The sequence below is a fragment of the Felis catus genome, chromosome D4 (genome assembly GCF_018350175.1).
Source record: "Felis catus isolate Fca126 chromosome D4, F.catus_Fca126_mat1.0, whole genome shotgun sequence".
Classification (NCBI taxonomy): Eukaryota; Metazoa; Chordata; class Mammalia; order Carnivora; family Felidae; genus Felis; species Felis catus.
Genome location: NC_058380.1, coordinates 62,513,401 through 62,538,186, shown reverse-complemented (window position 1 = coordinate 62,538,186; position 24,786 = coordinate 62,513,401). Strand labels below are relative to the sequence as shown.

The following is a 24,786-nucleotide window of genomic DNA, read 5'->3' as shown; positions in this document are numbered from 1 at the left end:
AAGTATCTTCTTTGAAGACTGGACACATAGACATTTTTTGGCACTTTTGGCCTCTGTTTTCTTTGATTCCATTCCAGAAGACAGTTCTGTATGCTCCTCTAAGTCTTTAAAGTTCATGCCCTTACAATGTTGCTCATCTCTTCCCATTTCTAAATGTTCATTTTTGTCTAAACAATTCCAAGTTTTAGGGGCCTTATGATGATGATGGTGGTGAAGGCAGCTACCATTTTCTGAGTAGCCAACCAGGCACTAGGCTAGTGCTTTGCAGCAACACCTCATTTAATCCTTAAACAACCTTCTGAGGGAGGTATTATTAGAGAAAACCAAATACAATATCCAAAGTCATTTGGCTAGCTAAAAGAGCCAGCACTCTAATCCAGGTCTGCACGACTCCAAAATCCAAGCTTAACCACTACAACGCCCAGCCTCTCCCTCCTTCCTTGCTCAGCTGACCACTTATTCATCTTAAAATGCTGCCTCCAAGTTGTATCCACTACAAACCCCTTTATTATTAAGAATATGGGTGCATATTCCAAATTTTGATCTCCAAATTTGTCTCTATAGAGCTGGGAACATGAAGTCAAGTACGGTCATGTCTGGGAGCAGAAAAATAAATGACTCTACTTTCAAACTGTTCTTTTGTAGTTTAAATGTGTACTAATATATAAATATCTTAAAAAATCCAGGCCTCTTAAGAGGCAGAAGCTCTTAAAAATCCAGGCCTCTTCTGGCAGAAGCTGGAGCTTAAAACTAGAGAAGCCTGATGGAGTAGTTACTTAACTTTCACACAAATATTAGCTCCAATGAATGGAAGCTAGTGTTCAGATGGGGAGAATCTTCTCCTAATTATTAGGAGAAAGACTATGCTGGGAATGGCAACCTGCTAAAAACACACACCATGTAATCTGTCTCCCAGGTAAAACAAAGCCACCCAACATAGAAAACAACTCAGTCTTGTGCAAAATGGATAGGATGGCCTAAGGGCTTTCCTGGGGGCAGAGGACACTGCAAGGAGGTATTCTTCCACTTGGGCAATTTGAGTAAGTTTAATATCAGCAGGAAAATACCTACTATGGCAATAAATGGATGGAAAGGAAATTGTGCACAGGCCAAACCCCAGCTCTTCTCCCCTGTAGAACAAAGGGAATAGACCAGACTAGAAAAATGGATTAATAAGATGCAGTGAATACATACTATAGAATGTCATGCATCAACTAAAAGAAACAAATTTATGGGAACAGATCTTAAAAACATTCTAAATGAAAAAAGCAAAAAAAAAAAAAAAAAAAGAAAGAAAAGAAAAGGAATGTTATCTAAAGCACAATTTTCAATCTACATAAATTTAAAATATATGCACACAGGAGCCCCTGGGTGGCTCAGTCGATTGAGCATCTGGCTTTGGCTCAGGTCATGATCTCATGGTTTGTGAGTTCGAGCCCCACGTAGGGCTTGCTGCTGTCAGCAGATCCTCTGTCTCCCTCTCTCTGCCCCTCCCCCACACACATACTCTCAAAAAAAAATAAAAACATTAAAAAAATTTTTAATAATAAAATAAAATAAATGTACACCAAACACCAACACCTGTTCTCAATAACATGTGAGAGAACGCACGAGCACATTGTTATGATTGGGGGCAGAAGAAAAGAATAAATGAGGTGAATGGTGACAAATGACAAGGGAATCAACACATAAGGAACACAAAATAGGGACTTTTCACAGACCAATGATTGTTAATGTGCCATGACTGGATACGTAACTCAGTCTCTGTACTGGAGTTCCCATCCCCAAAAGAAGGGGATTGGATTAAAAAGTGGTAGTAGTGGAATTTATTTGCTTATTTTTAGTGTTTCTTTTTGAGAGAGAAAGACAGAGTGTGAACAGGGGTGGGGAGGGACAGAGACAGGGAGACCTAGAATCCAAAGCAGGCTCCGGGCTCTGTGCTGTCCGGGCTCTGTGCTGTCAGCACAGAGCCCAACACAGGACTGTAACTCACAAACCGTGAGGTCATGACCTGAGCCAAAGTCTGACGCTTAACTGACTGAGCCACCCAGGCACCCCAATAATAATGGAATTAATTAATAACCATTTGCATTATTTAATTATAGCTTTGTGTACCTATGTTTGCATTATTTGCTTATATAGTTTTACAGTAAATAATAGAATATGAAATTAAGTGGAAGTTCTCTTAAGATAGTTGAGTACTTGAGAGCTTAGTTTTCTTAAATGTATTTGATGTTTAGTCATCCTACCCCCCTGACCACCCCTATAGGACATTTTGTTGGCTCCCTTACTTTGTTCTGCAAACCTGTTCCCGCAAGATAACGGGAGATAGGTGTCACAGCCAAATGAGCCATATTATAAATCTATAGAGTACAAATTGTTTGAATGTATTGAAGGGGAAAATACTGTTTGTTTGTTTGTTTTGTATAAGAAAATACATTCCTTAGTGTTAAATCTTAAGACTACCGTGTTCAAATACAGATGCAGAGATCAAGAAAGTTGTGGACAAAGCTAAGAACATCCAGGGAATGGCGATCAAGATGACACAGCTGAAAGCACCTCGCACAAGAGATAGTTGGAGGGAGGCCTCTAGTGGAATCCTGCCAGGTTCCATCCTGTTCAATGAATTTCCACAAATCTCTAATCACCTAACTCTGTAATAGGCAATGTGTAAGGTGTTAGAACAGCACTGTCCAATGGAAATATAATACTAGCTACATGTGTAATTGAAAATTTTAAAAAGTAAAAGGAGATAAAATTAAACTATTTTAATAACATATTTTTATCAATATATTTAAAGCATTATCATTTGACATGTAATCAAAATATAAATTATTAGTAAGATATTTTACATTCTCTTTTTGGTATAAAGTCTTCTCGAGGGGTGCCTTGGGTGGCTCAGTTGGTTGAGTGTCCGACTCTTGATTTTGGCTTAGGTCAGGATCCCAGTGTCGTGGGATCAAGCCCTGTGCCAGGTTCCACACTGAGAATGAAGCCTGCTTGGGATTCTCTCTCTCTGTCTCTGTCTCTGTCTCTCTCTCCCTCTGCCCCTCTCCCCCACTTGTGCTCTCTCTCCCTCTCTAAAAATAAAAAAATTAAGTTAAATAAATAAAATTTAAAAACAGCATTTCTATTTCAGTGTGAATAGTTAGAGCATATCTCAATTCAGTCTACCTATGTTTCAAGTGCTAAAGAGCCTCCTGTGGCTTGTGACTACTGTATTGGACAGCCCAGGGTTAGAGACACTAACTAAACTAACACACACACACACACACACACACACACACACCACAGAGTCCACATGTCAAATGAAATACAACAAAATGAAAGCCATACCCTACAGCAAGTTTTCAACTTATTCCCCCAAGACCCTGAAGGGATGACTGACAATTACAGCTTTCTTCTTCCTTGAAAGTAATTTGAAATAAAAAATGAGTAAGGTAACCTCAAGGCTGTTTTAATGTATAAAGAGAGTTCTAGCACCTTAACTACTAGTGTTAACAGATTACTTTGGACACAGTCCCCAATTGACAAAGCACCCTGGTTCTCCACGGTGTGACCCAGAAATGGGAATAGTTAGCATAGGCTATACTTTAATAATCACTAGCAAAAAGAGAAGTCTCCTGTGTCATATAAGTACAAACACTCAATTCTAAAATAAATCCCTTTTACAAGTGAGTCTCTAGAAATGTCACTACAGAAAGACACTGAGAATCCACATTCATTCCCTTCTTGCTGGAAATTTAGAAGTTGTGTTTTAAGAGTAAATGAATTACATCAGTTCCTCTGAAAAGAAAGAGAAAGGGTTTTTTGAAGTGAACTTTCTAGATCCTACCCTAGAATTTGAAAATGGGGAAATAAGACTGTCCCCTTAGAATAACCCTATGAAATCAATACCCAGTAATCCAGATCAAAGATCTGCAAAGTTAACTGAAAGTGGTCTACATCAGCATCTTCCTCGGCAACATCTCCCAGGGAATGAAGCTATTTGACAAGCAGCCCTGCTGATTCACCTGCCTCCCTCCCTCAGCACCCACTCCCCTCACCGCCTGCAGAGAATGAATGGTTCTGAGGCCAGCAAGATGGAGAGTAACTGGCTAACGCTAGGGATATCTCCAAAGCATGGACACTGTCAGTTAGCAGTGGGCCCCATCCACCACAGAAATAACATGGAAGGGAGGAAAGAGAGAATTGGCCGTGTCCATATAAATGCTATCTGCTGGGAGATACCCAGCTTGGGAACTCAAGAATCAAAACTCACGTAAGGTTTCTACACTGGAAAACAGTACGTGAGGTTCATGACACTATGGTCATCTAACTGGTTCCCTGGACTTAATCTTGGTAAATGATCAGCAAACTTTTGATCACAATGCAGCTTGCCAGGATGATTTGCCAACAGGGTGAAAAAAACGTGCTAATCAAAAACATGTATTCAATTCACTTGGTTATTATCTTTTTCACTCCACGTGGATAACGTTCTTGGTTTCAGATAGTTTCTTGTGACTTTTAATTAACCACTGCCTCAGAGCTCAATCTACTCTGGGGACGCTAATAAGTGAATTTCTCATCCTGCAAGCCAAGGATCACAGCTTTCCTAGACAAGTGCTTGCTGGGTCCTTGGAGCAGCCCTCTGGCCTCACCAGGAATATTCCTCTGCTTCAAGATGTGCCTTCTGCAAACTGCAATGAATCTTTATATAAATTGGCCGTTTCAATCTTAAAGGAGGCAAGAATTATTGGCAATTTATCTATATGCATTCCCACCCTCCCCTTGCTGAGTCATTTCAATAGCCTTTCCAAGCTATGACACACTATCATAATATCCTCGATTCCATCGCAGTCTTTTCCTTCCCTAAGAATTACGTATAACCTATTTTTCTTTTTCAATGAAAGTATATTAAATCTAAGATGAAAAAAAGCTAAAATGAATTTTTCCCAGAATTTCTCAAGTTAGCTGGAGTACCACAAACCAAAACTGTGCATCACAATACTATAATGGGTAGGAAGGCTGGTTTTTAACCCAGATGAATGTTAAATAGGTATTTGCTATACTGTTTTCTACTTAATTCTTAAGTCTGAAATAGTTCACTTATTTTAATGTGGCCTCTGAGTGACTTAATGCAGTGCTCTGCACCTAATAGGTCCTAAAAAAATCATTTTCACAAAAAATAAGATTGAGTTAATAAATACAGATTCTCAAAGAAATTCCCTTTAATATACATGACATTGGGGCGCCTGGGTGGCGCAGTCGGTTAAGCGTCCGACTTCAGCCAGGTCACAATCTCACGGTCCGTGAGTTCGACCCCCGCGTCAGGCTCTGGGCTGATGGCTCAGAGCCTGGAGCCTGTTTCCGATTCTGTGTCTCCCTCTCTCTCTGCCCCTCCCCCGTTCATGCTCTGTCTCTCTCTGTCCCAAAAAAATAAATAAACGTTGAAAAAAAAAATTAAAAAAAAAAATATACATGACATAGGCTGAGATAAGCAACAGGGGTCCTTCATTCATAACTATACAACTAGAGCCTCTTATTTTTCCTTATTCTTCAGAATAAAGATGAGAGATCTCAGAGAGAGCGAGAACAAGGATATTAACAAATCCTTTTGTTTTTTATGTGCTACACAACTAGAATGTTCCATATAGTCTGGAGGTTTTGACTTGGGAAAATCAAGTTTGACGTGAAAGTTTCTCTTTACTAAACTGCCTCAAAATTAAAGATTTTAAAATCACCAAGTCCAGCAGGTACCCAGGGAGGACACGCACGCCGGCCTCAAGAACCAGTACCTTGGGCTGCGCTGTCGGGGTGGTATTCGGGCTCCTCTTCCGGGGGGCTCTGCAGGAAGTAGAGCTGCTCTGGCAGCATGTTGGCAATCTTCTCCTTCCCTAGGACGTGGGTGCTCAGAAGAGGGCTGACACTCCGTTTCACCTTCTCTCTCCTCTCATGGGCCATAATCTTTTTGGTCCGAGCCTTGATGTTCTCCCAGCACTTCTTTAGCTGTTTGAAATCCCGCAGTGACACACTTGGCTGAGAGTTGTATTCATGGGCAAGCGCCTGCCAGGTACGCTGCTTGAGGGCAATAGTTCGCGCGTCGCTTTTCTTACATTCCAGCACATATTTGTACTTTTCTACCAAAGCAAGCAGGATGCTCTTTTCCAATTCCGAAAAGTATTTGGCAGGTTTTATAATTTCGTTGTTTTGCATTTTCCACTATATTTCTCCTGGCTGCTAGCTATCCTGTAAAAGGAAGTTCAAAACAATAATTACTAACCCCAGCAATAAAAATGTCAGCAAATCACATAATCTTAATCCCTGACTTGATTCCCTTGCCTGAAATACAGTACTTTCTTTCCCATTAGTATTGAATTATGATATTCTCAGGAAAACGTTCAGAAGTTCACTAGGAGTGGGGTTTTACTTCAAAGAAGATTTTCAAGTAGGTCCTTTGTTGTAGTTCTTGGCCATTTTGTGAATATCTTGTATGCCACGGCAAAAAAAGAAAAAAAGAAAAAAGAAAAGAAAGCTTGAACATCTAGGCAGAACTCTTAATTTGTTAATTCATTTCTGCTCAATATCAGGGAACTGATCATTCCCCAAATTCATGTTAGGCAGCTTTTCAACTAAACAGCTTTCTCAAAGTTTTGTCACAGCTGAAAACAAGAAATGCCACCGAGTAACCAAATAGAATGGATAATATAAACATCGAGATTTCAGAATCATCAGGAAATCACCTGAAAAAGAACTGACATTTCCATCACTTCCATCTGTGACCTTGGATAGGGCCATGCTCCCAATAGGAACCTCAGTTTCTCTTCACCTTTAAAATGAGGGCTTGGAGGGGCGCCTGGGTGGCGCAGTCGGTTAAGCGCCCGACTTCAGCCAGGTCACGATCTCGCGGTCCGTGAGTTCGAGCCCCGCATCAGGCTCTGGGCTGATGGCTCAGAGCCTGGAGCCTGTTTCCGATTCTGTGTCTCCCTCTCTCTCTGCCCCTCCCCCGTTCATGCTCTGTCTCTCTCTGTCCCAAAAATAAACTTTGAAAAATAAAATAAAATAAAATAAAATAAAATAAAATAAAATAAAATGAGGGCTTGGAGTCTATGATTCTTAAGGTCTGAGGCCACTTTTAAGTATACAGTCCTATGTAAATAATTCACATAATTTCAGAGGTGAAAGGGCCAGTACCCTTCTTTTCTTTCCTTTTTTTAAAAATTTTTTAATGGTTATTTATTTTTGAGGGAGAGACAGAGACAGAGAGTGAGTGAGCAGGGGAGGGGCAGAGAGAGAGGGAGACAGAGGATCCAAAGCGTACTCTGTGCTGACAGCAGAGAGCCTGATGTGGGGTTTGAACTCACGAACCGTGAGCCGCCTGACCTGAGCCAAACTCAGACACTTTTTTTTTTAGTTTTTAAAAATTTTTTTAAATGTTTTTATTTATTTTTGAAGGAGAGAGAGAGAGAGAGAGAGAGAGAGAGAGAGAGAGAGAGAGAGAGACAGAGCATGAGTGGGGGAGGAGCAGAGAAAGAGGGAGACACAGAATCCTAAGCAGGCTCCAGGCTCTGAGCTGTCAGCACAGAGACCGATGCAGGGCTCAAATTCACAAACCGTGAGATCATGACCTGAGCCAAAGTCGGATGCTTAACCGACTGAGCCACCCAGGCACCCCTTTTTAATTTTTTTTAAGCTTTATTTATTTTTGAGAGAGAAAGAGAGAGACAGAGCATGACTGGGGGAGGGGCAGAGAGAGAGAGGGAGACAGAATCTAAAGCAAGCTCCAGGCTCTGAGCTGTCAGCACAGAGCCCGACATGGGGCTCAAACTCACGAACTGCAGGATTATGACCTCAGCTGAAATTAGATGCCCAAATGACTGAGCCACCCAGGTGCCCCCAAAGTCAGACACTTAATTGACTAAGCCACTCAGGGGCCCCTACCACTCTTTTCAAGTGAAGGAACTAAGGGCGAGTGAACTGGACTGCCCAAGATCACAAAGATGGTACCACAGTCAAGAACCTGGACTGTCCTAATAATCTGGTATCCTTTTTTTTTTTTTTGAACACACCAAATATCCATTTTATTATGCATATTCCTTTAAAGTCTTTGTTCCAGGGGCACCTGGGTGGCGCAGTCGGTTAAGCGCCCGACTTCAGCCAAGTCACGATCTCGCGGTCCGTGAGTTCGAGCCCCGCATCAGGCTCTGGGCTGATGGCTCAGAGCCTGGAGCCTGTTTCCGATTCTGTGTCTCCCTCTCTCTCTGCCCCTCCCCCGTTCATGCTCTGTCTCTCTCTGTCCCAAAAATAAACTTTGAAAAATAAAATAAAATAAAATAAAATAAAATAAAATAAAATAAAATAAAATAAAATAAAATAAAATGAGGGCTTGGAGTCTATGATTCCTAAGGTCTGAGGCCACTTTTAAGTATACAGTCCTATGTAAATAATTCACATAATTTCAGAGGTGAAAGGGCCAGTACCCTTCTTTTCTTTCCTTTTTTTAAAAATTTTTTAATGGTTATTTATTTTTGAGGGAGAGACAGAGACAGAGAGTGAGTGAGCAGGGGAGGGGCAGAGAGAGAGGGAGACAGAGGATCCAAAGCGTACTCTGTGCTGACAGCAGAGAGCCTGATGTGGGGTTTGAACTCACAAACCGTGAGCCGCCTGACCTGAGCCAAACTCAGACACTTTTTTTTTTAGTTTTTAAAAATTTTTTTAAATGTTTTTATTTATTTTTGAAGGAGAGAGAGAGAGAGAGAGACAGAGCATGAGTGGGGGAGGAGCAGAGAAAGAGGGAGACACAGAATCCTAAGCAGGCTCCAGGCTCTGAGCTGTCAGCACAGAGACCGATGCAGGGCTCAAATTCACAAACTGTGAGATCATGACCTGAGCCAAAGTCGGATGCTTAACCGACTGAGCCACCCAGGCACCCCTTTTTAATTTTTTTTAAGCTTTATTTATTTTTGAGAGAGAAAGAGAGAGACAGAGCATGACTGGGGGAGGGGCAGAGAGAGAGGGAGACAGAATCTGAAGCAAGCTCCAGGCTCTGAGCTGTCAGCACAGAGCCCGACATGGGGCTCAAACTCACGAACTGCAGGATTATGACCTCAGCTGAAATTAGATGCCCAAATGACTGAGCCACCCAGGTGCCCCCAAAGTCAGACACTTAATTGACTAAGCCACTCAGGGGCCCCTACCACTCTTTTCAAGTGAAGGAACTAAGGGCGAGTGAACTGGACTGCCCAAGATCACAAAGATGGTACCTTGGGAGGTCAAGAACCTGGACTGTCCTAATAATCTGGTATCCTTTTTTTTTTTTTTGAACACACCAAATATCCATTTTATTATGCATATTCCTTTAAAGTCTTTGTTCCAGGGGCACCTGGGTGGCGCAGTCGGTTAAGCGTCAGACTTCAGCCAGGTCACGGTCTCGCGGTCCGTGAGTTCGAGCCCTGCGTCAGGCTCTGGGCTGATGGCTCAGAGCCTGGAGCCTGTTTCCGATTCTGTGTCTCCCTCTCTCTGCCCCTCCCCCGTTCATGCTCTGTCTCTCTCTGTCCCCCAAAAAATAAATAAACGTTGAAAAAAAAATAAAATAAAGTCTTTGTTCCATATTATAATTAGTTACAATTATATATTATTTATAATTTTTGAAATATACATTTTCTCCATTATCTTTTTTTTTTTAATTTTTTTTTTTCAACGTTTATTTATTTTTGGGACAGAGAGAGACAGAGCATGAACAGGGGAGGGGCAGAGAGAGAGGGAGACACAGAATCGGAAACAGGCTCCAGGCTCTGAGCCATCAGCCCAGAGCCCGACGCGGGGCTCGAACTCCCAGACCGCGAGATCGTGACCTGGCTGAAGTCGGACGCTTAACCGACTGCGCCACCCAGGCGCCCCAATTTTCTCCATTATCTTTTAAGAATAAGTCTACATACCTTTTTAAGTTTAGTTAAAAAATAGATATTTAACATACATAAATTTTATTTGACAGCCATATACATAATGAAATAATTACAAGCTAATTAACATATCTCACATGGTTACCTTAAGATCTTATGTATTATATATTTATTTATTTTTAAGTGTTTATTTATTTTTTTAATTTTTTTTTTCAACGTTTATTTATTTTTGGGACAGAGAGAGACAGAGCATGAACGGGGGAGGGGCAGAGAGAGAGGGAGACACAGAATCGGAAACAGGCTCCAGGCTCTGAGCCATCAGCCCAGAGCCCGACGCGGGGCTCGAACTCACGGACCAAGAGATCGTGACCTGGCTGAAGTCGGACGCTTAACCGACTGCGCCACCCAGGCGCCCCAGTGTTTGTTTATTTTGAAGGAGAGAAGAGAGCAAGTGAGTGGGGGAGAGGGGAAAAGAGAGAGAGGGAGAGAGAGAATCACAACCAGTGCAGAGCATGACACAGGGCTTGATCACACAACCCTGAGACCATGACCTGAGCCAAAGTCAGGAGTTGGATACTTAACTGAGCCACCCAGGTGCACCAAGATTTTATTTTTTAAGTAATCCCTACACCCAACATGGGGTTTGACATTAACAACCCTGACATCAAAAGTCACATGTTCTACAACTGAACCAGCCCAGGTGCCCCAAAATAGCTACCATTTTTGTGTGTATGCCAAGAGCCCTGGAATCTACTCTCTCACGTATCTCCAGTATTCAATACAGTATTAGTAACTTTTGTCATAGACTTATTCATCCTACATAACTGCAACTTTGTACCCTTTGACTATTATCTTCCCATTTCTCCCACCGCATCCTCAATCCCCGGTAAGGTGTGTTTAAATAGTCTGGTATTGTTTGTGCCATTTCACAACTATCTCTTGGACTCTCACGTTGGATGATTCCAAATTTCTCAACAACCATGATTACCTTAGGTCATCTTACCATCCTCCCCATTATTGAGCCAGGATCTTTCAAACAAAAGGTGCTTAGTAAATGTCTCATTCCCCTCAACCTATGTGTGTTTTGTGACTCCACACTTTTTCCACTTAAGCTTCCTACAAACTTAATCTCTCAAATACATTATGGGAAGAATGTTCCTAAGTAACACTGAATACAGCAATTGAGCATTGCATATTTCCCTTTGTGGAAAGAGCCAAGACACCTCAGTCCTTTTATTTTCCAAGCCTCTGATTTTTTCAGAATAACAGGCAAGCATCAAGATTCTGATGATGTAGTCCATTTAAAACTGATCGACTCAAATCAAAAGAATTAGGAATCACTTGAAAAGAGTCCCACTAGCCAAAAAATGGAATATCTGAACATCAACAAGGATGATGGGTACACAAATATTCATTAAATTATTATATCTGTGTATGTTTGAAAAGTTCCACAATAAAAAGTTAGGGGGATGTGCCTGGGTGGTTAAGCATCTGACTCTTGGTTTCAGCTTAGGTCATGATCTCATGGTTCATGAGTTCAAGCCCCACATAGGGCCCTGCACTGACAGCGTGGAGCCTACTTGGGATTCTCTCCCTCTCTCTCTCTCTCTTTCTCCCTCTCCTGCTCATGCTCTCTCTCTCTCCCTCTCAAAATAAACTTAAAAAAATTGTTTAAATGTTTATTCATTTTTGAGAGACAGAGCACAAGCATGGGAGAGGCAGAGAGTGAGGGAAACACAGGATCTGAAGCAGGCTCCAGGCTCTAAGCTGTTAGCACAGAGCCCAACGTGGGGCTCAAACTCACAAACTGCAAGATCATGACCTGAGCCGAGGTTGGATGCTTAACCAACTGAGCCACCCAGGCACCCCTCTCAAAATAAACTTAAAAAAATTTTTTTTTAAGTTAAGGAACAAAGGCAGTGACTTTTAAATACATGGTATACTAATTTAAAATCACATTATTACAAGCTAGCTATTCACATACTATGCCTGGGGAGAGGTTACTAAGAGAGTTGTGAAGAGCTGAAATCTTAGACCTGAGGCTGGAGGAGATCCTGCCATATCAGAGAGCCTTAAGATTGAGGCCAAGGAGCGTGGGCTTTACATGAAGGCAATAGAACCTGATCAGGGTCTCTCACTATGCACCACCTCATCCCAAAAGGTAAGATTAGAATGAAGGACTAGTGTGACTGGCATCTCCACATACCAGATACCCTGCCTCACATTCACTGTGGGCATACCAGTATCACAGATCAAGAGATTCAGATACATGTCAAAGTGCTTTGACCCTCAGGTCTTGGACAAAGCTAAACAAGGAGAAATGTATCTTTGGGGATGTATCACTGAACCCTTAACTTCCCAGGCCTGTATTTTAATGATGTTGTTCAGGGCGCCTGGGTGGCTCAGTCAGTTAAGCATCCAGCTTCGGTTTGGGTCATGATCTTACAGTTGGTGAGTTCAAGTCCCACATCGGGCTCTGTGCTGACAGCTCAGAGCCTGGAGCCTGCTTCGGATTCTGTGTCTCCCACTCTGTCTGCCTCTCCCCCACTCATGTTCTGTCTCTCTCAGAAAATAAACATTAAAAAAAATTTTTTTGAAAATCGTATTGTTCTAATGTCCCTATAATAACCAGTCCCCTTCCTCCCCAAAGGTCCAAAACTTTTTGCCTACATCAATATTCCTATTCCCTATTAACCAACATTCCCCAAACGGAAATTTATTAATACACACCTGCTACAATATAACTCTTCTGTAGTATCTCTAACTGCCAAGATATCTATATCCAACTTTATGTAGTTTTTATTATAAAATTAATAGGTATACTGAATGTTCTTAAACTGCACAGCTCCTAGAGCAGACTCTGATTCCCCCCCATCCCAGCTTTTCTGCACCAGATGTCAATATGCCTACCTTCCGTCACATTCCCACTTTTTTTATTTTAATTTTTTTAATGTTTATTTATTTTTGAGAGAAAGAAAGAGAGACAGCATGAGCAGGGAGGGACAGAGAGATAGAGGGAGACAAAGAATCCAAGGCAGGCTCCAGGCTCTAGCTGTCAGCACAGAGCCCGATACGGAGCTGGAACTCACAAATGGTGAAATCACGAACTGAGCCGAAATCGGACACTCAACCAACTGAGCCACTCAGGTGCCCCCACACTCCCACTCTTTTTAAGAATCATTGCTCTTGGGCGCCTGGGTGGCTCAGTCAGTTAAGTGTCCGACTTCAGCCCAGGTCATGATCTCACGGTTCGTGAGTTCGAGCCCTGCATCGGGCTCTGTGCTGACAGCTTGGAGCCTGCTTCCGATTCTGTGTCTCCCTCTCTCTCTGTCTGCACCTCCCCAGCTTGTGCTCGCACTCTGTCTCTGTCAAAAATAAATAAACTTAGGGGCGCCTGGATGGCTCAGTCAGTTAAGCGACCGACTTGAGCTCGGGTCATGATCTCACAGTTCGTGAGTTCGAGCCCCACATTGGGCTCTGTGCTGACAGCTCAGAGCCTGGAGACTGCTTCAGATTCTGTGTCTCCCTCTCTCTCTGCCCCTCCCTCCTCGTGCTCTCTCAGAAATAAATAAACGTTAAAAAAAAAAAACTAAAAAAAGAAAAGAATTTAAAAAAATAATAAATAAAAAATAAATAAACTTAAAAAAATTAAAAAAAAAAAAAGAATCATTGCTCTTGGGGCGCCTCGGTGGCTCTGTCGGTTGGGAGACCGACTTCAGGTCAGGTCATGATCTCGCGGTTCATGAGTTTGAGCCCCACGTCGGGCTCTGTGCTGACAGCTCAAGAGCCTGGAGCCTGCTTCAGATTCTGTGTCTCCCTCTCTCTCTGCCCCTCCCCGCTCGCGCGCTGTCTCTGTCTCTCAAAAAATAAATGTTAAAAAAATAAAAAAAAAAAAGAATCATTGCTCTAAGGATTAAGAAGTCTGATTCACAAATGAAAAAAGAGATTGTTCCCTATTTTTTTCTAACATAGGTAATGCTATCTTACTTATATGTATCTATATTTTTTCTAAGAAAACATTTTTTAAAATAACTTTATTTCTTCAAGATAAATTCCTAAAGAGGAATGGCTGCCACAAAAGATGAAAACACTTAAGACTTTTGTTACATTGGGGCGCCTGAGTTGCTAAGTCCATTAAGCATCTGACTCTTGGTTTCCACTCAGGTCATGATCTCATGGTTTGTGAACCTGAGCCCTGAATCAGGCTCTGCGTTGGCAGCTGGCAGCACAGTGCCTGCTTGGGATCCTCTCTCTCCTTCTCTCTCTGCTCCTCCCCTGTTCGTGCTCTCTCTCAAAATAAATAAACTTAAAAAAAAAAAAAGGACTTTTGTTACATCACCAGCTGTCCTCCAGCAATGGTGTACCAATTTACATTCCTACTAATAGCACATGAGCACTTCTGTTTCCCCACTCCATTTACTCTTGCTGTTAATATTTTTTTTATTCTATCCCAGCTGTGGAGGTGCAAAATGTCACTTCACTGTTTAATGAAATATGAATTCCTGCTCTTAGGCAAATAAGCCACACTCTAAACAAAGTCTCTGAGGTAGTTGGTAGAACTGAAACCCCATAGAATTAATTTCAAGCAATTAAACGATTCCACCTTACAATGTATGCAGTACCGCAAGGTACCACCAGGTGGTGGTGCGTTTGTGGGAAGTCTACTGATGTGTGTGACCACTTGAGTCTCTAATAACTACAATAACAGTGGCAGATAACCATTATTGAGTCCTTACTGTGGGTTAGACACTATACTAAGTGCTTAATATGCACTCTATCATTTAATCCTCCCAAAAATGGTCCCTGAGACTACCATTTGTTACACTACAGTATTTTCTGTTAAAAAAAAAAAAAGACTTTATTAAAGTACCAGAAGAAATTATACAACTGCTCTCAAAAGCAAACTCAGAATTACCAACACCTGGGGACCATTAATAGCCTATTAACTAAACTGTTATTTAATCACTAGCTAAGTAAATCCAGAGTTACCAATTTACTTTGCTTAATTTTGTAGAACAGCAGGCCTCCCTGGGCCATGTGGTTGCATTCTGCAGGGCTGTAAAGGATTCTGGTATGAGATGGTGTACCCCAAAGGTCCCCTATGGATTCCCAATAGCTTCATGAAGGAGGCTCTTTATTCCCAGTAACCACTTCCATTTCCCAGATCAGAAAGTGAGGCTCAGTAACTTGCCTGTGGCCACACAAAGAGTAAGTGGCAGAACCAGGATTCTGCACTCCACCCTGCTTAGCTCTCCTCTTCAGACCTAGTGACTGCTTGTGTCCCTGCTCGAATTACATGTCAATTAGCAATCTGTTAGCAGGGAAAGGTCTTAGGGTAAAGCTACTCAGGAGATGTTCCCGCCTCTGTCCATCTCCTTTTGGGGCCTCTTCCCCTCCCTCCCATCACCTCTACCTCTATGTCTCAGACCTAGGGCCCACAGCCACCCAGCCCCAGTGTACAGTGCTCTAACCAGAGCTCTGAAATAATTTCTGCTGTTGATCTGATGGGAACGTATGTTTGAAACGTAACTGTAGAGATGATATGGAGCTTGCTTTTTTAAATTTTTTTTTAAATGTTTATTTATTTTTGAGAAAGACAGAGACAGAGCGTAAGCAGAGGAGGGGAAGAGAGAGAGAGAGAGAGAGAGAGAGAGAGAGAGAGAGAGAGAACAAAGCAGGCTCCAGGCTCTGAGCTGTCAGCACAGAGCCCGATTGGGGCTCGAACTCAAGAGATGATATGGAGCTTTAAAAATTGTCTAAGCCCCAGGGGAACATTAATATTTAGCTTAAGCATCTGACAGTCCTAAGTAAACAAACTTCCCAAAGTAAGAAATCTCCAGGCAAAGCTTGTTAATAGAAACGTCAAGGCTAGAAAATACATTCTAGCTTAAAACTACTCAGCAATGTCCATGATTAGTTATAGACAACAACATAACAAGCCTTCTCTGCTGCATCAGCTTTTATTAGAGAAAGATGGGCCTTCCCTGCCCCCCAACTCTGCTCAATATAGATCATCTTTTCTGTCTGCTGTTCTGGAGACAACAGTGCTACTGGTCCTGATGCGTGGTTGTGGTTCAACTAGCAGCCCAGTGACCCTCACAGAGTGGGCCTTCATTAAACATTTAATGAACGAGGGGCACCTCGGTGGCTCAGTTGGTTGAGCATCCAACTCTTGATTTGGCTCAGGTCATGATCTCATGGTTCATGGGTTTGAGCCCCACACTGGGCTCTGCGCTGACAATGCGGAGCCTGCTTGGGATCTTTCTCTCCCCCTCTCTCTGCCCCTTCCCCACTCAAGCTTGTGCTCTCTCTCTCAAAATAAATAAACAAACTTAAAAACCATTTAATGGATGAATACATTTTGATATAGGCATAAAACTGCCTATGATGCACAGAATGAGTATCATACATAATAGTCTGTACATCAAAAGCTGCATTCAAGTAAAAATGGTCAAAAAAATAGCAAAATCCAAATGCAATGAAAGTTGCCCTTGGGCCAGGCAAAGACTCATAGACAGGACTAAATAAGAGCATGAATCCAATACCAAAAAAACAAAAACTAAAAACAAAAAACAAAAAACAAAACAGAGAATACAGCACAATTCTCCAAACACTACCATTGACTAAACCACCAGAAGATTATAATAAGTACATTTAATATCACTTTAAAACAAAAATCCATCTGTTATGGATTGAATGTTTGTAGCCCCTAAATTCACGTGGTGAAGCTCTAACTCCCACAGTGACTGTATTTAGAGACTGGGCCTTTAAGGAAGTAATTAAGGTTAAATAAGGTGATAAACGGGGGGCCCTGGTTCAAGGGGATTTAGTGTCCTTACAAGAGACATCAACATTCTCTTTCCCTTTGCCTTTGTCTCTCCCTCCTTCCCTGTCCCCTTTCTCCCTGTCTTCTCAGGGGCTCACAAAGAGGTCACGTGAGCACACAGAGCGATGGCAGCAGCCTACAAGCCTAGAGAAGAAGGTTCACTCAGAATGAAACTTACTTTGCTGGCAATTTAATCTTGGACTTCCCAGCCTCCAGAACTATGAGAAATACATTTCTGATATTTAAGCCACCTAGCCTGTGGTATTTTCATTATGACAGTCCAAACTAACACACCATCTAATGATATTTTAAGTCCACCAAGGGTCAATCTAAGTCCTAAAATTTGAGCCAAGACGAGAGAAACTTGGCCAGATTTTAGTATTACCTTTCATGGAAAAGGGAGTTCTTTGAAGTCAGTACTCAGAATAGGAACCGTGGCTGAAGATCTGTGCAGAGCTGAGACCTGGGAGAGATGTCAGGACCTTTTAAACCTTAATGAGTTATTGCTCGTGAAGTGACATGAACCAAGACATTGAATGCAGAAAACCTGGGCTCAAATCCTGACTTGAGCACTCACTCAGCTGTGTGGCTCTGGCCAAGTCAATTAATCTCCAGTGTTTCACTGTAAAATGAGGCTAAACCCCTACTCTGTCTCACTCCCTCTGCACAGCTACCCTTCAATGGGTATAAAGAAGAAACACCGACTAAAGCTGCAATAAATTTTAGTTTCTTCCACCCCTCCCACTCATATTAAGCTGCTTCCAAAAATAGAATAGTGGTCTATATACAAGATATACTCGAATACTTATTGGCTCTTTTATTGCACAGACACACAATTCAACAAATGTAATGAATTCCTGCCAAAGGCTATGTACTGTCCTAGAGCATGCAGGAGACACAAAAACAAGCTGAAGCCTACAGCCTGGAAAGAACGCTGGCATGCCTAAACTGATAACAGGCAAGCACAATGACACAGACACCACAGAAGAGGACAAAGCACCTTGGGCAGTCAGAGAAGGGAAGAGGTTAATTTGCATTCTTCGTGAACAAGAGGACTTTGGAGCTAGATCTTTAAGAATGTAGAGAATATGAACACAGAGAGTTGAAGGAGATCATTCAGATAAATAATTGGTAAGGGCCTAGACTCTGAGTGGTGACCATGTTAATGGGAAGGAGAAGGTGCACACCAGAGACTGTTTCAAAGTAAGAAATTACCAGGGCATGTGTATGTGTCTGGACGAGGGTGGGGGGATCAAGAGGAAGCAGAAGCAACGAGGGTACAGGAACCCCCACTCTGTGCAGGCACCAGAAAGAGAGGTATTGTTTAGGATCGAGGGGGTCATACATATTTCAATGAAGACCTAACATAGTACAGCTTATTGTGTGGGGCAGGCTGGTGACAGTGATAAGCACAATGACAGAGATGTGCCTAGGGACCCTACTCCAGGACTGGGGGGGATCTAGATTAAGAACCTTAATTCCTACTAGAATAGACTGGAATTAGAGTTAGCATTGGAGCAAAGGAGGGCCACGACTTGGGAGAGACTGAAGGAACGCATACAGATGTGTGGGTGAGCGGAGGGGAGGCAGATGTGGCACCCATTCCCTTAAGAGAGGCTTGGCAACACGTTATGCGTGATTATTTGGCTCTGAAGAAGACGGATGACAGGCTATTTCCTAACCTGGTCTGTTGCCTCGGTGTCTTCACTCGGCATCCCCACGACACTGATCCTGACATGTTAAAACTAAGTCCAATCCTCTCATTTTACAGATGAGGAAACTGGGGCTCATAGCAAAATAGGGGGCTTCCTGGGATTCTAGCAACAGAGACTAGAAGCGAAGCTTCCTCATTTGTTTTCAACCCCTCCACCCCCCCCACATCTCCTCTTTGGGACCCTCTCATGGTCAAGATGTCCTTTTGTGAGGTGCCCTCAAGCCTTCCCCGCTATCCATACTATCCGGGAACTTGAAGGAAACTGCTCTCAGCTCTGACATTAAATTTGTGACAATTAGGACAAGTCCACTTCCCTCCTTGTTAATTCCTCATCTCGAAATTATGAAGCTAAAGTGGGTGTTCTCTAAAGCCCCATCCAGTCCTGGCAGTCCGTAGTAACTCTGGGGCTATGATGGGTTTTCTGCAACCTAATTTCCACAGTTCTCTGCCAAGTACGCATCAATGGTATCTTCTGGTTATTTATGAAGCTGGTGGTGCTACTGGCCAATGAAAGAGAACACTGAAACAGCAGAGTAAAGCGATTTCAGACTTTATGAACACGGGCCAGTGAAGGCCCATACACAGGTTTAACCTAGATGTTAAGTAGTTCCAGGTGAAACAGGTGATTGGACCTCGTCACTACAGTAGCCCCAGCAACTAGAATGTAGCTGGCACACAGAGGCGCCAAATATTGATAAATATTGATAAATATTTGTGGGATACATGTTGAAACTAACCTGCTCGCCATTTGCATTTTTTTTTTTTACTAATTATATCTAATTGTTCTACTACCTAAAATTTGTCCTTTTATAGAGGATTTATAATAGAAATTACTTCTTTGCTTCTCCCTGTAAATGCTATTGTACTGTATGCCAAATTTCTAAGAGCTGCACTATGACGGTGATGGCTTCATGATTTCATTCTATCCAGAGGTAGGAGTGATCAGACCTTATGGTGCCTGTGCCCACCTCCCCGTATACCTGCTTTCACAAGTCCAGACCTGACCACCCCAGATGGCCACTCACCTGGGCCCTCTCCACCTCCTTCCTTTAGAGGGCTTTACAGTCTTATACGTTGCCATGAACTTGCTTCCTCTAATGCTCCCCCTCGTCTTCCCCTTCACCACCCACCCCAGGCGGCCATGTAACTTGGAAGTGTTTATTTTTACCATCTGTGTCTGAGTGTGACTGTGACCAGAACCAGCCTTGTGTTTAAGGCATGAACTTACACCTCCTGTCTTTCCACCCTCACACTTCCCTCTACAGACCAGATGAAGGTTCCTAAAAGTCCCTACCCGTACCTTCCCTCCCTCACAGCTCCAACCTAAACCGTCTCCCCACCCCAACCCCAAGCTCCCTGAAATTCCCCGCGAATCATTTTTAAAGTATCATCTACACAAAGCGCTTTTATAATACAGTAAGTTCCCATTCCAGCCCACTTCTTGCCTGTGGGTACTCGCTCCTCTCCCCCACTACTTCAAAACAACCAGGGGCTCTCAGATCTCTGGGACAGGGATCCCAAGTATTTACCCCTCTGCAGCACTCAGAATTACTCAGTACTATGAGCTATCCATGTTCTCAAGGGTCACCAATATCTGAGGGTGAACTCTTGAGGCTTGGAACTATGTTTTATTTGTATTTTTAGCATACCGCAGATTCTCAGTGTTTGTTCAAAAGAAAGTAAGGGTGTCAGGGAGATCCTCTCTCCCCAGCTCCATTCTCTCCCCTCAGCACCACACACGTCTCCACTTGTCCACCAGCTACCTCTGTCTAGCTGTCCATTGTGGGCACCTCAGAAATCTCCAATTCTCCGTGCACAAAAAGCAATGAACTATTCCCCTACTCCTAAACCTCCTGATCGCCGATGATTTCAGCCACATTAACTTGGGTCAAAGCAGAAAACTCAGCATGTTCTTCCATCACAGGTAACCAATCACTAAGACCTAGTGTACATTTTACCTTAATGTTTATTATCTCCTCTCTCATCCTTATTGCCTTATATTCCTGAGGTCAGGCCCCAGTTCTCAAAATCATCTCCCACCTTCCAGCCCCTCTTCCACACAGCTGCCAGAGGGCTCTTCCTAAAACTCAGTGATCATGCCATAACTCCTGCACGTAAACCTCTTACATCTCCCTCACTCCTCAGTGATCAAGTCCAAACTCCACATACAGCATTCGAGGCCTTTTCAGATCTGGCCCCGATTACAGTACCCCCTCCACCCTACCCCTCTTTCCCTATATTTTTCAACCCAGCAGACCAAACTCACCTTCATGCCCTTGAATATGCTGTATTCTCATGACTCTGTACATGGGGCTTCCTCTGGCTGGAATCCAAGGTCCACCAAGAGTTCATTTTCTTTCTTCCCTTTTCTTGTTTAAAGCTTTTACTTTTAAGTAATCTCTACACCTAACATGGAGTTTGAACCCACAACCCTGAGATCAAGAGTCAGATGCTCTACCAACTGAGCCAGCAGGTGCCCCACCAAGGGCTAATTTTCATCCCTCAAGATCCAGCTCTCATGGCATTTTAATGACATCTTCTTCAACTAAAGTCCAGGCTGTCATGTTAATTTACAATAGTTTCCTTTTAAAAGGAGTTTGAGGTGGCTGACAAACCATGCACACACTGCAAGTATGTATGTGTATATATTTATATATTTGTGTGTGTGTGTCTGTGTGTGTGTGTATATACATACATATATATATATATATATATATATATATATTTTTTTTTTTTTTAAGGGAGAGAATATCAGGGCAAAGATAAGACAAGGGTTAAAAAAAACCCAGAAGCTAGGGAGTGGTGTAGCATTCAAAACTTCTATCATAATGTCTCATACTCCCCTTGTTAGAGATAATTTGACCCTGAGTTTTCTATCCAAGATGAATTAGTTACTCCTCTGTGAGCTCACTGCCAGTTGTATATGACTATACTGTAGCACTTCCCATATTTTTTTGTAATTTGCTCTTTGTGTCCATCTCCCTCACTGGACTGAGAAACTCATAAGGGAATACATAATTTCTGACTCATCTCTGTATCCCCAGCAGGAAGCATATGACTCAGCAGACAACTGGTACTCAGCAGACATTTGTTGAATGAATGTCACCATGGACAGGGAAGAGGGTACTAGTGTTGGGTGAGCTCCCTACCAGGCATTTGAAAAAGCACTGTTTTATCCTCATAAAAAAAAATTACATGGCTGAGAAATGGCAGAGCCAGGATTTGAACCCCAAACTATCTCTCCAAAGCAACTGCTCTTTCCATTAGCACACTGCTCCCTACCTTCACCATCACTATCTACTCAAATATCCACTCCTTCAAGGTCTGGTTTAAAAAAAACCCTTCTCCAAGAAGTCTTTCCTACTCATTCAGGTCCAGCCCAGACCTTCCACAACACTCAAGTAAGAAACAGCCACAATTCAGGAGAGGAAAGGGCACCTTCTCAGTAGGGGTAGGTGAGAACTGAGCAGGCTGCATAGGTATTCTGCAGATGGTGTTGTGAGGTCCTGGGCTCCCCCTGCCAGTCCCTTTCCCTGGGGTACAGTCACTAGGCCTTCGTGCCTTTCTCTCCAGTCTTTAGGGTCCAAAACCTTCAAGTTCTCCCCATTTCAAACTGAACCCCAAGTGAACTGTGTTCAAAACACACTCCTTCATTACATCGGTCAGACCTTTGTATTTTAAGTGTCTTATCAACCTTTAGCGTCTGTGAGTACCCCAATCTCTTGAAACACATGAAAATAATTTCAGGAATCACAAGAAGGGACAATGACATTTTAGGAAGCCCAATCATCTGGCTCTCAACCCATCTGAATATTTTTGGGGTGGCCTGGGTGTAAGAAAAGACAACCTGTGATCTCATCCCAGCATCCCTTTCCCCTCCCTGGGAGCAGGATGCCTGGTCTCTAAGGGCAGGATGGAATCTTGGTCCAGAATGCTTCTGGGGTAGTGAACTCTGGTCCCTTCCTCAACATCTTCCAGAGCTTCAGAATTCTTCTCTCTCCCCCTCCCCAGTCCACCCCTTTCTCTTCCTGGTCCCAAACTCCCATAACAGCCCTCAATCTTAACTTAGGAACTATGGTTTTGAATTCACTCAACAATTCCCTTGGTAACACCAACTCTCATCTGACATGCTGAAATCCACATCACTGGCTCTTGTATTTTTCCACCTGGTTTTAAGTGTGTGACAAATAGAGCTCTGCATCCAACCCTTCTCCGGTACTGCAGGAACGTTTGTAATCTTAAGTGTTACCACATCTAAGAAACAACCAATCTCTCCGATCAGAAGAGGTAGGCTAAATAAATTCTTCATGGTTTCCTACTCCTAAATAAAGATTATTCGTGCAATTTACAGTAGCTACCTCATAGCACTGGTGTGATGATTTAGATAACTCATACCAACTGTTTAGTACCTGGGGCCTGGTACACAAAAAGTACTCAAAATTTGGCTATGATCATTTATGTACACTATCTCTCACAATAGTACCAGGGGGTGGGTATTATATCACGCATTCCCCAAACCCCAGCACCCCCTCCTCCTTACCCCATTCACAGTAGCAGCAGCCCAGGCTCGGAGTAAAGAAGCTTTCCCAAGGTCAGGCGGGCACCGATATGATGATGCTCGGCCCTCGGCCTCTGACTGAGGGACCCCTCCCATTATACCCTCGGACGGGGCACCGGGGGGCCTTAAAGGAGACAAGTATGGAAAAGCGCTGAGCACAGTGTCTGGCAAAGAGCAGGGACCCTGGGATGCGAAGACCGCGGCACTGCGGTCGCCTGGACTCCTCCCTAGCTGCTCCCCCGGCCCGGGGGAACCAGAGTCCTCCCACCCCCACCCCGGGTGCGCCGCCGAATCACCCCGAGGTCCGCGCCCTGGGGCTTTGTACGCCGCAGGCCGGCCCCACTCACCGGGTCCCAATCGCGGCGCGCGGAAGCGGCCGCCTGGCCTGCGGGGCTGGGGTCGCGGTGGCTCGGCCCGGAAACCCGCCATGCCGGCCCGCGGCCCCCGCTCGCCGGGCCCGCGCCCCCGCCCCCGCCCCGCTGCGGCCCGCCCGGCGGGGGAGCCTCCTACCTGCAGCGGCGGCGCGCCGGCCGAGGCGACCGGGGGAGGGGCCGGCGAGGCGCGAGCGCGGGCGGCCTCGGCTCCTCTCGCAGGCGGGGCGGCCGGGAGGGCCGCGGGCTCCGGAGCACCGGGCAGCGGCGGCGCGCCCCCGGCCGGCCAGGCCCCGCCGCGCGCGCCGCGGCCACAAAGCCCGGGAGCCGCCGCCCCCTCGCGGGCCGGCCGCCGGCTGCGGGTCCGTCGGCGCGGAGCAGGGCGGGAGCGCGGCCCCGCGCAGTCCCCACCTCCCTGAGCTGCGGCCGCCGGGCTCCCCCGAGGCGCGGGGCGGGGCGCGGGGTGTCCCCCGCCCACCCGACCGTCTTCCTCCGTGCTGACATCCCAGTGCTGATTGAGTTCCCTCTTCCCACCTCTGCGGAGGGGCTCCTGGAGGCCCCGAGAAACTGTGTTTCATTTCCTTGAACAACAAAAGAATCCATTTGTCACAAGGGATTTGGCGGCCATGGACACGAGTTAGCTCCGTCCAAGTCCTCTGTCTGAAAAGGGCCCCCTTTTCCCCTTTTCTTTTGGGACTCCCTGCTACTCGAAACAGCCGGCCCTCGTGTGCTTGGTTCATCACGGAGTTTTGTTTTGTTTTGTTTTATTTGCGGGATGTGTCTCCCCCTAGGCTGCGCGCTCCTAGGGCAAGGACTGTGTGTGCCCTCTGGAGCCCAGGACCTGGGTCAGACACTTTGTGCTGAGTAAGTGGAAATTCACGCGCAGATCGAAGTGTACAACAAGGCACGTTTTATTGCACCTCCCACAAGGATGGTGGCTAGGTGTTTCTTATGTCCTGTATCCGTCGAGAAGATTCCAAGCTCAGAAGGGCGGAAAGGGCTGTTGAACTTTTTGTTTTAATTAAGGTGAAATTCACATAACCTAAAATTAACTACTTTAAAATGAATAATTCGGTGGCATTTATTACATTTACAATGTTGAGCAACCAACATCTCTGTCTGGTTCTGAAAATTTTTTATTACCCATCAGTGACTCCCCATTCCCTCCTCACTACCCCCCCCCCCCCCCCATCTCTGGGCAACCACTAATCTATTTTCTGTCTCTCTGGATTTGCCTATTCTGGACATTTCATATACATGGAATCACAATATGTGGCCTTTTATGTCTGGTTTCTTTCACTTAGCTTGATATGTTTAGGGTCATCCATCTTGTAGCATGTATCTATCAGTACTTCATTCCTTTTTAAGGACAAATAATATTCCACTGTATGTATACCACAATTAGTTTATACATCATCCATTGATGGATATTTCCG

The 24,786-nt window shown here is 44.0% G+C and overlaps 1 protein-coding gene across 4 annotated transcripts in view; it reads right to left on the bottom strand.

Annotated features, from left to right (window-relative positions):
• Positions 1-23,639, bottom strand: part of MSANTD3 (Myb/SANT DNA binding domain containing 3) — a 30,753-nt gene extending 7,114 nt beyond the window's left edge. The window contains exons 1-3 of one of the 4 annotated variants that reach the window (XM_045042556.1): positions 23,490-23,506; positions 22,962-23,103; positions 5,778-6,228 (exon numbers count right to left, since the gene is read on the bottom strand). In XM_045042556.1, the coding sequence (XP_044898491.1) occupies positions 5,778-6,195 (418 nt within the window). In that variant the 5' untranslated portion in view covers positions 6,196-6,228; positions 22,962-23,103; positions 23,490-23,506. Of the gene's footprint in view, positions 1-5,777; positions 6,229-17,092; positions 17,171-22,961; positions 23,104-23,326; positions 23,455-23,489 lie in introns of those variants that run through there. The other 3 variants (XM_023242513.2, XM_023242516.2, XM_023242514.2) reach the window with 3 other exon arrangements.
• Positions 23,640-24,786: the final 1,147 nt, after the last annotated feature.